This window comes from Haemaphysalis longicornis, unplaced genomic scaffold, assembly GCF_048455015.1.
Source record: "Haemaphysalis longicornis isolate Haplotype H1 unplaced genomic scaffold, Haemaphysalis longicornis Haplotype H1 scaffold_3, whole genome shotgun sequence".
Lineage (NCBI taxonomy): Eukaryota > Metazoa > Arthropoda > Arachnida > Ixodida > Ixodidae > Haemaphysalis > Haemaphysalis longicornis.
Window position 1 is genome coordinate 26,513,247 of NW_027526335.1, and position 17,480 is coordinate 26,530,726.

The 17,480-nt window shown below is 47.8% G+C and overlaps 1 protein-coding gene across 3 annotated transcripts in view; it reads right to left on the reverse strand.

Moving 5' to 3' along the window:
- The window catches only part of Gaba-b-r3 (gamma-aminobutyric acid type B receptor subunit 3), a 231,004-nt gene that overhangs the window by 13,762 nt on the left and 199,762 nt on the right, over positions 1–17,480 (reverse strand). For 2 of the 3 annotated variants that reach the window (XM_077702698.1, XM_077702696.1), the window contains 5 exons: positions 13,277–13,375; positions 7,112–7,450; positions 3,505–3,663; positions 2,316–2,399; positions 913–1,232 (listed from right to left, as the gene is read on the reverse strand). In XM_077702698.1, coding sequence (XP_077558824.1) covers positions 913–1,232; positions 2,316–2,399; positions 3,505–3,663; positions 7,112–7,450; positions 13,277–13,375 — 1,001 coding nt within the window. The remainder of the gene's footprint in view (positions 1–912; positions 1,233–2,315; positions 2,400–3,504; positions 3,664–7,111; positions 7,451–13,276; positions 13,376–17,480) is intronic. The other variant, XM_077702697.1, reaches the window with a different exon arrangement.

Sequence of the window (17,480 nt, forward strand, 5' to 3'; positions counted from 1 at the left end):
TTGTTTATGTGAATGGAGCCATTAGCCTCAAAGTCGCATGGAAAAGTCTTATTAAAAGTAGAACGTTTAAAAAGGGAACTGTAAGTGGTATGTTTCGAATACAGCTTTACATTGACATGCTAGGGTAAATAAGAAATGACAGAGTTTGGCTGTGCCAACCATGGAATATCGTGCGAAAGCTCATCTTCCTGGACCAAATTTGGCCATTTTGTTGCATTGGCCGAGCTAGGCCAATGTTTGACTGAATTGCTAGTTAAATGCTTTGCAGTTGCTACGACGTTTGAATGAGGGCATGTGTCGTATGTGCACATGTGGTTATGGGCCCAAGCGCAGGTGCCCTTACAGATATCAGGTATGCCCCGTCCGATCTATCTCCCACATGGGATAATCCGCCGCGGTGGCTCAGTGGCTAAGGCGTTGCGCTGCTGAGCACAAGGACGTGGGTTCGATACCCTGCCGCAGCGGCCGCTTTTCTGATGGAGGCGAAAAGCAAAAACGCCCGTGTGTACAAGATTTCGGCGCACGTTAAAGATCCCCAGGTGGCCAAAATTGATCCGGATCCCTCTACTACAGCGCGCCTCATTGCCTGCGCTGCGTCGGCACGTTAAACTCCACAATTAATCAATCCCACATGATGGGATATCTATTGTGTGTGGCCATAGTTCTAGCATGACAAATCTTTTTTTTTTCAAACGTTGAATCTCTTCTTTTCAAAAGATGGTCCCGAATCACTTTTTATATTTATTTCGCACCATTGCAAGCTGGCGTAATTGCGCACTCAGGCGAGGCGGCAGCGTCTGTGGCAACACATAATACTGTGCAAACACGCTTAACACTTTGCTCATATATAGAGGGAAAAGTGGGCTAGTCGGCCAGATGGTATATTCTTATTCAAGAACATGTGTTTGGCACCTGCTCGCTTGCTCCTCGGAAGACAGCCGGCGCCGTAGTCCAGGCAGCAGCAAGTCTTCGGCACGCAGCTGCAGCAAGGTCCTTCTGCCGGCCTGAGCGCCTATGCTGGACGAGGGGGAATCCGGCGCCTGGTGCTGCTGGGCCCTCCAGCGCACGTCGTGCACGCGGGCTGGGCCACAGCATCGCATTGAGCCGGGCAACGGGCGGCCGGTCAGCGGGAAGGACGGGCTCGCGATGACCGAAATGCCCGCCTCACTGTTCTCCAGTGAGGCCCGCTTGCGCTTGAACCGCTCCAGCAGTGACGACAGGGGGCTCTCGGACTGCGGCCAAGTGGGCAGGAGAGCGTTAAGCACTGTGTTACAGCAGTTTGGAGCCGTGATCTAACGTGGGATCAAGGGTGTCGGAGGGGAGGAGCTTGCTTACATAGAGTTGCTTACATGGATATTTTTGCTTTGTTGCTGTCAGTGACAGTACTTTTCCATCCTCACCTCCCTCTGAAGGAAAGTGAGTGACGTGGGCAAGGGATTATGGTTCCCTCTTCCCAAAAGAGTTGGTTTATTCATCCAGCATCATGCTTCTCCTTCTAGTTTCTTCCCAGTTTAGTAAGGAACAGGATCACCGTGACTGTTTCAAATAATTTGTGTATTGATTCATTGTGACTCTGCAGACAAGTCAGCTTCACTGGACCATCATTTTATTAGTTGTTAGACCATTAGTTTATTAGAAAAAAAAAGGAGCTGAAAAATAGCGCACATTTATTCATGTGCGCTATTTTTCAGCTCCTTTTTTTTTTTTTTTTGCAAATGCTTGAATTATCCTTCTATGTTTTGCTGCCTTCCTATCCTCCATCATTCCTCTCATTGCACACCTCCCCAGTATTAGTAAACATGGTGCATGCAGACCTGGCCCAACCGAGAATGTCCAGCGAGGCTTTACTCCGTGGAGTTAGGCACGTTTCATGGCAAAGACACTGCGCTCAGCAATGCTACTCCCATTTTGATAAGCTGTTGGATAAGAAAGACTGCGCAAACTTTTTGGGTGATAAACGGGCTTTCTGATACCTGACTTCTTCCTTTCTTTTCTTCCTTTTTTTTTAACGACCACTTGTGCTTCAGCACGATAGCTTCCGTGCATTTTAATCAGAATGCCATAGAATAGAAAGAGAGCACACCCAGAGCTGAACTGAAAATCGCCAAGCAGAACTTCCCGCAGTACAATGGTGTCCACAGTCTTGCTCTTCTTCCAAATGCTATAGCTAAAGCTGGAATTCTGTGCTTTTTCGCATTTTTTTCTGCTTGTTTGAGCACGCCACAAACTAGACACCACAGTCATCAGTTGTGGCTGGTTATGCAATTCCTGAGATGTAGTTTTCGCTATGGTGCTCTTTAACGAAACACGCTTACCTTAGCTGAGTTGTTGTCGGACGACTGCTCTGCTGAGAGCGGCTCTCCCAGTAGCCTTTTCAGCCGTGCAATTTCAGCGTCGAGCTGCATCACATCACCAGGTGTAAAGTATGAAAAAATAATGGTCACAGAGCCACATGCATTGCTGATGCGATTGTTAGTGTTAGCTGCAGTGATAAGGCATGACTGCTTACTACATGATCTCATTTTGCACATGCAAATTCTTGAGACAGCGGCCTCATCCTGGCAGTATATACCTCTCGGCGTTCATAGACAGGCACCTGTTGTTCTTAGACACTTCACTTTCTAGCAGGGCTTTCTTCTATTTTTTCGCAATTGTATGGTCTCCAGGAGCTAAAACAGGCTTCACGAAAGCCAGGCCACAATGCCAGGCCAATAAAGTGATGCCAGAGAGCAGGCGCCAAAATCCTGCTGTGTTCACCAAAGTATTTTCTGCATGTAAAATCTTGGAATGGCTGTATAATTTAATGTCACCAGTTAACAAAGAGTGACAATTGTTTGGAGCAGTGCAGAACAGATTCACTTGGGTAACCTGCACTGTATGAACCATTTCTTGGAAGGCCTGCAGTCAGCCGCTATTCCAGCGCAGTGAATTTAGTGGCACATCATCCAAGTTGCGGGCCTCACATACAGGTGCAGATTTGCAATTCAAGTTAGGCTTGTGAATACACAGTGGTCCGCAGCTTTTCCTTCACTCAAGGCAGGTAACCACATAAAAAAGTGCCTGATTGGTTCTGCATGCTGGTGCAGGGCAGTGCCCTACCATAAGTGGTTTCCGACATTGTAGGCTGAATCAGAACCGAACACACCTGCCACATCAAAGAGGCATAAACCCACTGGCTGCATTACCCACAACTCAATGTTGTGTATACCATCGCAATGGGGTAACAATTTTTAGCAGTGATTAGGACATAGATCTAATACAACTGATGTAACTACAAAAAAGCCCACTTATATCGAACCCAGTTTTAATGAAATACTGGCTATAAAGAACAAATCTTCGTTTCCCGTTACAATGTGTACACATATATTTTTTTTGTGATCAGATATAGCGAAAACCGGAAATAACGAAGTGTGTTTTTTGAAGTGTCCGTTATAAGCGGGCTGGACTGTATTTCTAGCAGTGAATAATAGGACAGATTGAATAGAACCGATGTGCAAGACACACCTCAGCGATCTCGCGAGCGTAGGCGCGGCTCTGTACTTCTGTGCGGTAGTAGAGCTCACGGCGCTCATCGATGGCAAAGCGTCGCGTGTTGAACTCAACTCGCACGCCTGACGATGCCACCACTGCGTCCGCTTCTGCGTTGTTCATAATGGCATGGATCTGCAAGGAGACACAGTTCAAGAATTCACTGGCCTGATCATAATTTTATATTGAATAACCAAGGTGTCGGGTTCATTAATCTTGCATAAACCTCATGCTCTACGAGAGTAGACATTATGTACATCTTGAACTCAGTCATCTCCAGGTGCTGGAGTTCACTCACTGTGACAAAATCTGAAAATATGGCATCTTCATTTTCATTTTATTTTGCATGAAAATAAAAAAAGGTCGGAGACACCGATCACCCTTTGGTGTAGCATGCAGCAGGGCACCTGTACCGCACTATTACGGAGATTTCAGAGCACTTTGAAGATAGCCTGATCTCTTGCATTTTGAAAATTTCTGCATCTATTTTACCGTATTTTCCGGTCTATAAGTCGCACCCCCCTCAAAGCGACAGTTTTTCGAAAAAAAAAAAACGTAGATTAGTCGCACTGGTGTATAAGACGCACCGGTGCACAAGACACACTTTTTAAAAACTCTAGAGGATCAGTCCGTTAGAAAATGCAGCGGCCCCTGCCTCTCAACGCATCCCCCGGTAAGCAGTACTAGACACGTGCATATACCGTCCAAAGTATAGACAGTACTAAATTCTCAAAAATGGTTTGTTGATACACACAGATGGCATGCACTTACAGATGGCGTTTAGGCAAAGGCTGTGTGGCTAGCGTTACGTTCGGACGAAATGATATACAAGTGCTAAAGTTCCATCCAGACGGAACGAAGCGCTGAGGGTTATCCTTCCGTCCAGACGGAATACAACTGACAGCTTCGCGCTGCGTCTAGACGGAGCAGGCGTAAAATTTATACAGTTCCGCCCAGACGAAAGCAAAACCGGCTGATTAGACGCTATGCTCAGTCTTCAGATTTGGTGTAGAGGTTGCGCCTGGGATAATTGTATACTAATGTACCGGGTTCGATTCTTCCCGGACAAGGTTCTTATTTTTTTGTGTGTGTGTGGTTGTGCCAGCGTTTTGTAACAGCTAAATTTGCGCCCACTTTTCAATTGACGCGGTGAGAGCAGTCGGTCTTGATTTTGCACTCAACCGACCGCTCCGCTACCGCTCACTAGAGCCAATGCCGACGTATCCATCGCCAGAGTTCTGAACATCTGTAGTACGTAATGGTGATTACTAATTAACGGTTATTCTGGATAGTCAATGAGCAGGAGCGGTTCGTTCGTCTGGGTAAATATGAAGAAAGACTGCTCTCGCTGCTTCTTGTAAAGCGGGCATGGTCGAGGTAGCGGCTTAAAGTTCCGTTTGACAAGGTTAGAGTTAGTCCGATCGCCTTGAGTTTTGATGATTTTTACCCAACCGGTCAAACTGCTTCCGCTCATTGACTGGCCAGAGTCACATTTGATTAATAATCACTCTCAATGATTACAGATTATCGGCCGTCAAACGAACCGCCAAGCTCGACCACGCCCGCTTCACAACAAGCAGCAAGAGCAGTCTTTCTTGATATTTACCCAGCCGAACGAACCTCTTCCGCTCATTGAATAGCCAGAATAACCGTTAATTAGTAATCACCGTTACGAACTACAGATGATCGGAACTCTGGCGATGGATACGTCGGCCTTGGCTATATAGTGAGGGGTAGCGGAGCGACTGGTTGAGTGCAAAATCGAGACCGACTGCTCTCGCCACGTCAATTGTGAAGTGAGCGCGAAGTTAGCTGTTACAAAACGCTGGAACAACCACGCAAAAAAAAAAAAAAAAAAAAAAGCATGTTCGGGAGGGATCTAACCCGGCACATTAGTGCAATTATCCGAGGCGCAACCTCTACATCAAATTTGAAGACTGAGCATAGCGTCTAATCAGCCGGTTTTCCTTTCTTCTGGACCTCCCTACATCGTGGTCTGGACGGAACTGTACAAATTTCACGCCGGCTCCGTCTGGACGGAACGCTAAGCCCTCAGTTGTATTTCGTCTGGACGGAAGGATAAACCGCACCGCTCCGTTCCGTCTGGACGGAACGCTAGCCACAGCCTTAGGCAAAACCATCGAAGCCTTCTTCCTCCGACTCCCTAACAATAATTCAGCAACTTCAAGTGGGAGTTCCACCGGCGCATCGCTGCCGTCGTCCGACTCACTGATGTCTTCTTCGCCAACATCGTCACCACTCGCGGACGAGATCAGTCCGGACTTTATGAACCCAACTACAACTGTTTTTGTAGAAATGGAGTCCCAAGAGTCGGAGACCCATTTGGCCACCTCACCAAAGGTTGCGCGCGTCATGTGTCCTGTCTTTATCAGCAAGCTGCCATTTTAAAAATTAGCAGCACATTTACCTCCTTCAGAGTAACACTCTCTGGAATATTTATAAGCTGCATTTTGTTTTTGCAACCCAATTTGATGTTACTTTGAATTTATTCTGAACTGTAGCTAGCGTGGCAGAAGGTGGCATGCGGTTGTCGTAGGCCATTATATATCATTACGTTTTTGACTAGAAAAAGCCGTGAATTGTTTGGTTGAACATCCCAAAGCGACATATGGGCTATGAGAAACGCCGTAGCGGTGGGCTTCGGATTCATGTAGACCATAAAGCTGTGTCTCTTAAAACGTGCGCTGACATCACACAGCACACAGGCACCTTTTAGAGCGTGGACCACGCGCGGCCGCCGCGAACCCGATTTATTCCATGCATAAGGTGGATAAGACGCACCAACGAAAATTTCCCAAAAAACCGTGACTTGTACACCGGGAAATACGGTATGCTTTTACTTCTGTTTCATTTGTTCTGTTTCATTCGTCATATATCTTCCTAGTACATGACCTCGCATTTAGATGCGCAGAAATTTCTCATCAATGTTGTCTCCAGTACAGCTGTAGTTTCTGCTTTTGTTCTTTTATATCTGTTTTTCAGAAAACTATCTTGTGCAAGCTCCTAAGATGCACACCCTCACAGTTTGTGTTTCACTATAGCAAGTCTTGCTAGATTTCAAGTTGAAAGGAATTTTTCCAATGAGCTGCTTACAAGTTCGGCCACATGTGTAATCTATGTCTTTCTATCATTCTGTTCTTGTTCACGAATCAGCGGAAGTGTAGACACTGCATCACATGACACACAATAGCTGTGCCAACGTGAGCAGACCTCAGTCGTCGGGCAGTGAACATTGTGACCAAAAGAAGTGTGTTCTGTCCAGTGCAGACCACATGCTGCTGGTTCTATCTCTCAACAGTGGTCGGGTTCATCATTAGGCAGGACCAGCTTGCAGGTCCTTTTTTAAAGCGAAGCTTTCTTTGCCTCTCCTCCCAACTTTTTGGGAACTTCTGCCGTGGCCTTGCTCACACGTGCCACTATATTTCAGCACCACCAGATGGTGCTCTCTTCTGCGCATCACAGCTGGCGCTGCCGTGGAGCGTTTCACAGTCATCACTGCCATCTGATGGAGAGGACAGCAGACAACAGCATGCCCAGAAGTACGCTCAGCGTAATACCGTACCTTAGGCAGGAAGAGCAGACATAGGGTGGTGGTGGTGGAGACAAAGATGAGCGTGCCGACTAGGGCATAGGTGAGCGTGTAGCGCTCAGCCGAGATGACATTGGCCAGGGCCACCACCAGGGCGGAGGTGATGACGGCGTTGTAGACGCTCAGGCCGATGTACTGCGAGTCGTTGAGCGCGGGGATCTGCACGTTGCGCGTCTCCCAGGCCATGTAGCAGCCCACCACGAGCAGCAGGCCTTTGTAGATGTAGAGCGCCCCAAGCCACTTGGCCATGTGCTCCGAGTAGCACTGCTCCCGCTGCAGCAGGTACACCACGTCCCGCTCCGAACGGGAGATCTGCACGCGTTATTACCAGAGGGAGGGGGAGGCCGGTTAATTCCAGGGCCTTGGGTCCACAGCGATTTTCTTGCACCCATCTATTTCAAGCCGCATGCGGCTTTTATATCATCGCAGTTTGTCGCAATTTAGTGCATTTGTTTTTATAAATACTTGCATTGGGGTGGTATCAAGGTGTTAAGCGTTTAGTGCGTTCAAACAATTTGTTTGTCAATTCTGTCTATGATGATAAAGATTGTCAGGTTTTTGGGCAAACTGGGAATGAAAATTTTGTGTACACGCGAGAAATAGATCATTTAAATATAGCGTTTAGGTCAGTGCCTGAGTGAAACTTGACGTGCCAGAACAACACTAGACTACTAGAGGCGTTGCCTGCCCAACTAATTAATTGAGTTTCTTTAGTGCAAGAATATTGAGAAAAAGAGAAGAAAATTTCACGACCTGCGGAAAAGAAGCACGTAAAAAGGCAAGCAGCACTGTTGTGTTGACATACATCAGTGGTAAGCAAACGAATCAAACCCACTACAGAAGTTGATGAAATGCGTTGGAAATGCTCCTTTTTCATTTGGCAAAACCAATAACATAAAAGGTGTGTGAAGAGAAGGAACGTCACTTGCAACCAACGTAGGTGCTTCACAAGAGGCTTCATAGAAGTTTGAAAAAATGATGCGGGAAAGCTGCTGGGCTGAGCAAATAATGCTGCAAAATATAAAAGCCTGCTTAGTTGTTTAGGGGAAAAGCGGTTGCCATGCGAATGCGTTTATGCCTGAAGCACAGGTGTAGGCTGACAGAAAGAAGGTGGGAATCCGGTGCCAAGAGCCGCTAACTGCACACCTGACAAAAAGCATGCAAGTACGTATACGCATGCACAATGCTTGCAAACAAAAGCCGAATGTGCAGCAAAAGCCAATAGAGGCAAGCCATGAATTGTCAGTCAAAACGTTGATGTATAAACTTCGCGAGTGTACGAGACACTTTGAAGGCTCAATACGCTGTTTGGAATCAAGATGATTACATTGAGCTTTTGTGCATCATGTTTCACACATGCACGTAGGAAAGTTTCAACGTGAACACCATATGGTAAATGACAGGAACCAGCTTAGTAGAATGTAGAGCTTGCACTTCTTCCAGACATGTGCATAAGGTGAACTATAAAAACAAATCAAATTTGTGGTTTTTGATGAGCCAAAGAAACACCCTTTTCCCAATCTGTCAAGAGTGGCCACATGGCTCATTATTATATGTCGGCAGGATCAAGCATGAGGGCGAGTGTGGATGTCAGTGGTTTGTGAGTGTGTGAGTAAGCCTGAAAGTTTTTCAAAGCTGTGAGCTTCAGTGTCAGTGAAGAAAAAATTGTGAGTAATCAGGTGTTAAGTTTTTTGAGGTGAGTGAAAGTGAGGGATAAAAAAATGTCGGTTTTGTGCGTGGATGGCGTTCACCTCTGGTACATTATATGTAAACTCAACCTTGCCATCAGCACTGAAGCTCAACGGTAAAATAAAATTCTCTGGAGGGCAGAAAGCTGGAAGAGAAGGAAAAGGCATGTTTATGGTGTTAGTTGTTAAGGTTGGGCTGACTGGATGTCCTCGCTTTGTCAAGTAGCAGTAGATAAAAATGGGTAGAGAGGAACAATCGCCATAAAAGTGCCTCAAAAGGTAGCACTACCAAACTAACAGTGCACGCCAATCTAACACCCCCCTCCCCCACTGCCCGCTCATCTTGCCTCCAAGAGGGAGTTCATGGGCATCCACCTCTGTCACCATAGCTGGGCTTAGAAAAAGAGAAAAAAAAAGCCTCTCTCCGCGGCCCACTGCGCGGGAGGTTCAAATTTCAAATCGCGCGCCATCAGCCGCAAAGGGTTCGCACAACATCCGACAGATGGCGACGAGTGTACTGGCCAGTAGGAAGACGCAGTGAAACATCCCCCTCGCGAGGGGCACGATCAAATGCAGAGCATTTCCGGGGGCGCACGACGTTAAGTAGTTTGCGTTACGTTGATGTTGTTGCACTTGTGGCAACTGCTGACGAGAGAGCGCTCGTCAGCAGTAATTTGAATGAGTCAACGATATAAGGCGCGTCCGTAGCGTCCCATTCTGTGTCGGCTTTGTGGCGCAGTGGGTAGAGCACCATGTACATTGCGTTCCGCCCGCAGGGTCGAGGGATCGAAACCTGGCGCCGGATAGTATTTTCTTTTATATAGTGTAGAGGGAGGGGTGAGGACAACGACAATGCGGACTACGACGAGACAACGCGGGTGACATCGTGAGTTACTGAAATGCTCTGCATTTAAAAGTTTGCCGCATGTTTGCTTTATTCGGTGCAAATAGCTGTTGTCGTACTTGCTGCAACAGCCTCCTGCCATTCATCCCTTGTAACACACTCTCCTCTTCCCCACCCCTAACGCTGTTCTCCTACCTCTCCTTCCCTCCATATTGAAGGAAATAGAGCTTTATTCAAGTCGATTCAGTTTTCTTGTACCATCTGTTGGGACATTTTCCTTTCTCATGCTCGGGGAAAAGCTCGAGACATCTTTTAACAGCAGAGCTGTTTAAGCTTGAGCTTAGTCCAGTGGCGTTAGCAAGAAAAATACCAAGAAAAAAGCCTCTCTCCGCGGCCCACTGCGCGGGAGGTTCAAATTTCAAATCGCGCGCCATCAGCCGCAAAGGGTTGGCACAACATCCGACAGATGGCGACGAGTGTACTGGCCAGTAGGAAGACGCAGTGAAACATCCCCCTCGCGAGGGGCACGATCAAATGCAGAGCATATCCGGGGGCGCATGACGTTAAGTAGTTTGCGTTACGTTAATGTTGTTGCACTTGTAGCAACTGCTGACGAGAGAGCGCTTGTCAGCAGTAGTTTGAATGAGTCAACGATATAAGACGCGTCCGTAGCGTCCCATTCTGTGTCGGCTTTGTGGCGCAGTGGGTAGAGCACCATGCACATTGCGTTCCGCCCGCAGGGTCGAGGGATCGAAACCTGGCGCCGGATAGTATTTTCTTTTATATAGTGTAGGGGGAGGGGTGCGGACAACGACGGTGCGGACTACGACGGGACAACGCGGGTGACATCGTGAGTTATTGAAATGCTCTGCATTTAAAATACTGCGCCACCTGTAAAGGGTGCACCACTGCAAATCTGGTATTACAGCAGTGAAGCCGGCTTTCGCGCATGCTCGAGTGTGAGCACAAGGGGCGTACGCGTATGCGCACCCCTTACTGTACTATTTTAAAGGTAATAGTTTTTCTTTGACGAATAAAACGCAAAAATTAATTGGCGCAACTTGCTCTCTTCTTCAAGACAGGAGAAACAGCGTCGCTGGGGGTCGACCTAGCATATGCCCCCGGGGATCCGCTGTGAGTATAAGGGACCGACCGGAATGGCCTTGTAAAGTCCGGCAAAACTTGGCCTCACCCCTCAACACTTAGCCTAGCCAGAGTCCTTCAATGAATGACGTTGAGACACTGGTGCATCTGGTCTTCGACGATGACTAGGCACCAGTGTTTTACGAAGGGCACCGGGTTTTCGCATCTGATGGTACGTATAAACTAATGGCGACGTTTCGCCGTCATATGGAATGTTTGCGCATGACCGCTTGCTGTATGATGGACTCTTGATTGCGAACCGAGATAGGCAAGTGCAATGGTGACGGTTTTATTTTCTGGTATCTGCCGGCATCCATGCACTGTTTTCGGGCTGCCACCCCGGCGGGCGAACGTTCCGCGCGTTCGAACTCGTCATCGCGGTACGTTTTAGCAACACTTTCAGTGTACACGGCAATACAGTTTTCATTTCAGTGTGCTCATTTCACTGCAAGATACGCCTACGTTTTGTCGTAGTCGCCATCGGAGCCAAGTATATCCGAAATGGCAAGTAGGACGCCGGCTGTGTAAACAGTTCATTTCAACCGGCCGGTGCACAACTAACAGAACTTGTTCAGTAGCAGTTGATACGCATGGAAATAGCTTAATTCCCGTCTGCCTTTATATCAGGCGCCTAGAAACGCACCTGCGAAGAACGTTCTCGACTCAACCGAGAAATATTGTAACTACATTGACGGACTTTTAAAAAGACTATTAGTTGTAATGATAGCAGTTACCCAAGTTCTAACTTCTCGTTGTTGTGCACATGCGCTCGCCGCCAACACGAATAGACAACAAATCGTCTGCTCTTTCTCGGTTTGCCTGCCGCGTCGGGTCGCGGGCAGCTAAAAGCAGCTTGGAGCTGCTTCTTTACGTGACCCGTTACGTCACTTCCTGTCCAAGAGCTGCTTCATAGCTGCTCATAGCTGCTCCGAACTGGCAAATGGAAAAGATTGATTGATGATTGATTGTAGGGTTTTAACGCGCCGACGCAACGCAGGCGATGAGGCGCGCCGTAGTGGAGGGCTCCGGATTAGTTTTGACCACCTGGGTATCTTTAACGTGCGCCGAAATCTCGTACACACGGGCGTTTTTTGCTTTTCGCCTCCATCAGAAAAGCGGCCGCCGTGGCCGGGAATCGAACCCGCGACCTCGTGCGCAAATGGAAAAGACCTAAATTGCTTCAATTTATGACCGGGCGCATGAATCGAGTAACAGACAGACAGACTAGGGGTAGAATTCTGAGTTGTGTTCTTATTGAAAATGCCCATTTCACGTTATTTCGGTCGTGACGCAGTTGCACTTGCAAAGCCTCCTTCCTCGAGCTGTGTCTCATCCGGGTGGTCTGCATCCTGCTAATCAGGGCTCACTCAAAATGGGCACGTTGAAGCGGGCATGAAATGGACAAAACTGAGATTTTTTTTTTGCTTCCAGGTAGCCCAAAAAAGCCATTGTGACAATAGAGTATTAGCATAGCGGCTAGCGTACGCTACGCTACCGGAGGCGGGTACCGGAACACGACTGCACATGCGCGCGCGAGAAATGGCGAGGCGGGCCAACCTAACCGGAACTAACGCGCGGCTACAGTGAACTCGCTGTACCGCGGCTGCGGCGCGGCAGGACGCCCCTCACCGGAACGAATGCGCACATCACAAGTCCAGTCGGGTCCCTGTACCAGCCGCCCCTGGCGTATACTATTGCGTACGCTAACCGCTATGTTAAAACTAGTGAGTTTTAGCACAGCGGATAGCGTACGCTATGCTTAGAGCAGCGGGTACCGGGAATCGACGGCGCATGAGCGCGCGGGCACGGCGAGAAGGGGCCGCCCGCCATCGCGGAACGAATGCGCACATGTTCAGTCGGCCGGACCCGTCGCCCCTGGCGTAGCGTACGCTAGCCGCTGTGCCAAAACTCTCTACTCTCTAATATCATCTCTAGAAGTTCTCACTCAAGGGGCATTGTTTATAAGGTCTTGCATTTTGGCAGCCTAGTCATGTTAGAAAGCCAACTTGCAGGTTTTAAAATAAATGTTAGTGGTGGTCAAATTAGGTATAGCAAGCTTCTCTGTGACTTTTTCATTTTTACACAGTTCGAGAAAACGTATCCAATGTCAATTAAATTAACAGTAACAAAACAAATTGCCCTTTAACATGCTTTCGTTTTATTTTAAAAAAAAGTGTACACACTGTTTTTTAGCACTAAGCAGTCTCCATCTGGAAATAAGCAAAGGAGTGGGGAAGGCCAATTCTGGGAACTCGATTATTTTGGGAGTCGCACCAGGCTGGGTTCTGGATGGTTTCTGCGTGGCTAGGTTGCCTACTGCTTCAACCCCATTTTGCTTAGCGGTGCAAAAACGAATCGAAATACAAAACGTGTGCACATCTTACAAGCACATAGTTGGCTGCTACACATTCCATTATTACTTGCAGCGTCGTTCGTGATCTCCGTGTCGAGCACAGCACGCACCGATCTGGGCAGGCGGTTTGCCGCGTTTTCAGCGTGCAGCTTCATGTCACTGTAGCGAAGTCGGCCTGCTCCGTCGAGTGGGTAGGGCAAGCCGGGCACCTGAGTGACGTCACATCGAAGTGTGCGGGTGCCGCATACGAGAGAAGAAGCATAACAAACAAAAGAACATAAAGTTTAATGAACGTGCAGACTTGGGCCATATGATACATGCTGAAAAACGTAGGAAACAGCGGGAAAACTACAATATGAGGAATACCCTGTGTGCTGCAATAGGAGAAGACGTTAATTGTTTTATGTTAACAAAGACGTTTTCATCTTACCATTGTCCAATGAATCGCTGGTTCTTGCGCTTTACACAACACAAACGAAACCATGCGGATAACTTTAAAGTGATTGGTGATGCAAAGCAAACGCACAAACGTACATTCAAGCCAGTGAGCAAACAAACTAACAAATAAAGCAAACGTTTGAGTAAAGGAATTAAAATAGGGGTGAGATATTGCGATCTCAACGGAACAGTGCGGTGACTATTAAGGTGAAGCATTTATTATCACGCGACATCCCAACTCTCTCAAGAGCGGGATGCACGAAGCTCACTCCTATTAAAGCGATCGGTGAGGATAGAGGCCCACGTAAGTCATTTTCACACTGTCAGTCAAATTGTCGTACTGTTACTCGAGAATCGCTTCTTAAAGCTTGGTATTACAAGTATCATAACAAAGGGATTTAATGGAGAATTTTGTAATCAGTGCTGCTGCACGGGAAACAAAGCATGGCAAAATTACACTTACGTGCAACTTGCAACTGATTCACAGTGCACAGTAGGCAATCTCAAAAACGGTACCTAGCCGTCTGGTATCAAGTGCACGGCATTAAGTGCACATCTTTCGGCTGTTTCTCAATCATTTTTGTAGCAAGGCTACTATGGTATGATTCGATGTACGGCATGACGTTTCCCCTACACCACTGCTATTCTACGCTCTGGGCATCACAACCTCGTAGTTAAACGTGTTAGCTTTGTACCAGGAACACTGCGTTTATGATCAAAAGCAAGCAAGCAAGCAACATAGCAAGCAAGTGAGCAGGCAAGCAAGCAAGCAAGCAACATAGTGAGCAGGCAAGCAAGCAAGCAAGCAAGCAAGCGAGTGAGCAACAGAGCAAGCAAGAAAGCAAGCAAGCAAGTGAGCAGGAAATCCAGCAATCAGTCTAGCTGTGCAGATTTCGCTTGTGTGGCGCGCGCTTATGCAGTAAGCGGGGCGGGGCCACCGGTGGTCGAGCAGCCACGGTGGCTGCGATGCAGAGATCCCCGGCCATGTGACTGCGCATGTGCGCTTTCAGCATCCATAAGGGCACGGTGCTGTGGGGAGGGTCTGTGATGCGCCCTACAAGGTGCTAAAGGTTTTTTATTCAAGCGGGAAATGGTGTTTGGGAGGAGTGAGGAAAGCATTTACACGGGAATTCGCGTGCCAGCTTTACCAGGACCCACTTATTTACACTGCACAGCGCGCAGTGAAGAAAAAAAAAGTAACCCTAAACACAATGAAACACGTAGAGACGCAAAGGGCGTTGGACGCAACTGTAATCCCTACGGAGGCGAAACGCACAGTCTCCTGCCTTGAAGGACCAAATATGGTCCAAGCATATCAGGAACCTTTTTGTTCAGCGATCTCCGTAATTGAAATGATGCTTTGGTGCGTCAAGCTCAAAGGCACCGGGCAGTGAGCAGAGGGTGTCAAGGAGCAGAAATCTACCATTGGCAGATCGAACAATACTGTGGCGGTCGCCGAAGTTTATTTTGCATATGGCAGCATGCAAGAGTGTTTGTGTCACAGGTGCGCTCCGTACACTGCGTTGGACGAATGTTGCTCCCTTTAGGTTGTAAATCTACTACTCCTAGCAGGTATACGAACGCAGATTTACGCGGTGACCTTTTGCTTGGGAAGACGGTTCAAGTCAAGTAAGCGTGACGCCCACGAAGAGAAACGCTGTAGCAGCTCCGACCTCACAATCCAACGGGTAGTGACGGCGAGGGCTCCAGTGGTCACCCGTACGTACGCCGGTCACCACGCCCAGTGAGGGGCCTTTAATGGCCCAATAAAAAGTTTGTCTCTTTTTCTCACGCGCGCCTCTTCTCAAAAGCCAACACAACGTACTTTTACAGCGAAGGTTTACAGTCAAGACCAGTTTCGCCGCCGCCAGCAATTTGACCTTCATTTGACCGCAGCTGCGTCGTAGCCTTGACAACGCATCACTTGACTCGCTGCGCCGAGCTTCGCCGCTGCCGGCTTGGCGCATGCGCTCTCCGCAGCTGGATCACCGCCTGACCACGTGACTCGCCGCTCGCCTAGTCAGTGCGATCTTGGTCATGGATGAGAGCCGGGCCGGGCCGTCTTCTCTGAGCTTTTAGCGGGAGCGGGAGGTTTTGAGGACCGCCCCGCGGGAGGGCCACCCGGCGGATAGCGCCTGGGGAGCTGCTTCACTGGAGAGGGTCCGGAATGCCAAGCGCGCGAAGCTAACATCGGAGACTGAGGAAGAGCGAGCCCTACGGCTCGCTAAACGCCGGAAGCAGGACCACAGCGTTAGACGAAGGTAGGCTTTTGACGAATCTGAAAAGGTTAACCAAGTGAAACCAAAACTTAACCGTGCTAAACCACGCTTTCAGTTTGCATATCCACGGTTAGCTGAGCTAAGCCGTAGTCAATTTTTCGGTATCTACTTGTTTTATTAACAGCGGAGCTGTTCTAGGGCTGTGCTTGACGACAGACTGTGCATGTATCGTGTCACGCTCCCTCCGGTGCAGGTTTCTCCGCACGCAGAAACTGGTTCCCAGCATACAAAAATTCATAAAAACATGATAAAAGGCCCTAGGGCCTGCATATTTTGATATAAGACGGGTTATATTGACCCTAGAAAAATATCTTCGCTGCAATGCATTTGTGCTTACAGGTAAAGCCGACTTCACGAAGATTGGTGTTAGCTTGGTCTTTGTAAGCTGGCTTTCCCACATTGCTCCCCATTGCAGTGAAGCAAGGCCACATACTCAGGGAGTACGATTAAAAAAAAAAAAAAACGAGTCTAACTCTCGTGTTATCGAAAATATCCCGAAACAGATTACATGAAAATTATCAGCTAAGGTGCCTCTACCATTATGCCTAGTTTCATTTACTTGTCGTAATTAGTTCGCATTGATGTTGTAAACGCTACAGAATTACTGTCTGCTGTCAATACGTGGCGATCTACGGAGAGAGTATGGTTACAGAAAACGGCTGTAAGTGTTGTTTTACTGGAATCACCCTGAAACAAATTATATGACAATTAGCCACTAGGACGACTCTAATATTACGCACAAGAAAGAAGGCGAAGCGAAACGGTATCTTCGTAAAGACAACCCACAGCTCCGCTCTTTCAGCAGACTTCACACTGGGTGGGGTTTGTGGTCAAACAAAAAGTAATCGATTCTTTTTGGTGTCCTCAAAAACGGCTGCTTATGCCTACATTTATGTCCACAAAGAGTCGACCAATACACCACCATTGTGGGTATGTGTGGCTGTGTTAGTCTAACTTCGCTAGACTAACAGTAGCAACTGTCGTGTATGTGCCGGAGTTTAGAAACTTGGCTTCAAACTTCACGCGAACCCGTAATAAGAAATCACGCCAAGAATCACCTGTGTCACGGGCAATAATACATCGGTCGCTGTCACGGCTGCCCGGGAAGCCAAGTGAGAAGGAACAGAGCGGGAAAGGAGCTACCACACAGGCGGTTAATTTTTGCTTGATTTTTTTTTTCAGAACCTCGATTTTAAATAGGTTCAGCCCAGCCAAAAAAAAAAAGACATTGGAAGTCCTGTTGGATGCGTCGAAAACACGAGTGAACCAATTGGAAGTGAAGTTAGTTCCAGTTGGCTGAGTTGTGTTTTGGACGGGTCCACTTGAACTTCCAATGATTTTTTTTTTTTTTCGGCTGGGCTAGGTCATATTCAGTGTCCAATTCGAGAACCCTTCCGCGGCCCAGCCCGCCTTATCACTCTGTGAAAAACAACGAAATCAATCCTTCCAGACGTGTTCACAAAGAAGAGAGTGATGCGTGTGTGTTGTGCGTGTGCATTTGTGTGTATCTCCTCTTTCTAAACACGTCCTCGGAGGCTGGTTTTAATCGTTTTTCACAAGCTTGTACGAACAGTCCCAGCACCAAACTCTTATACGA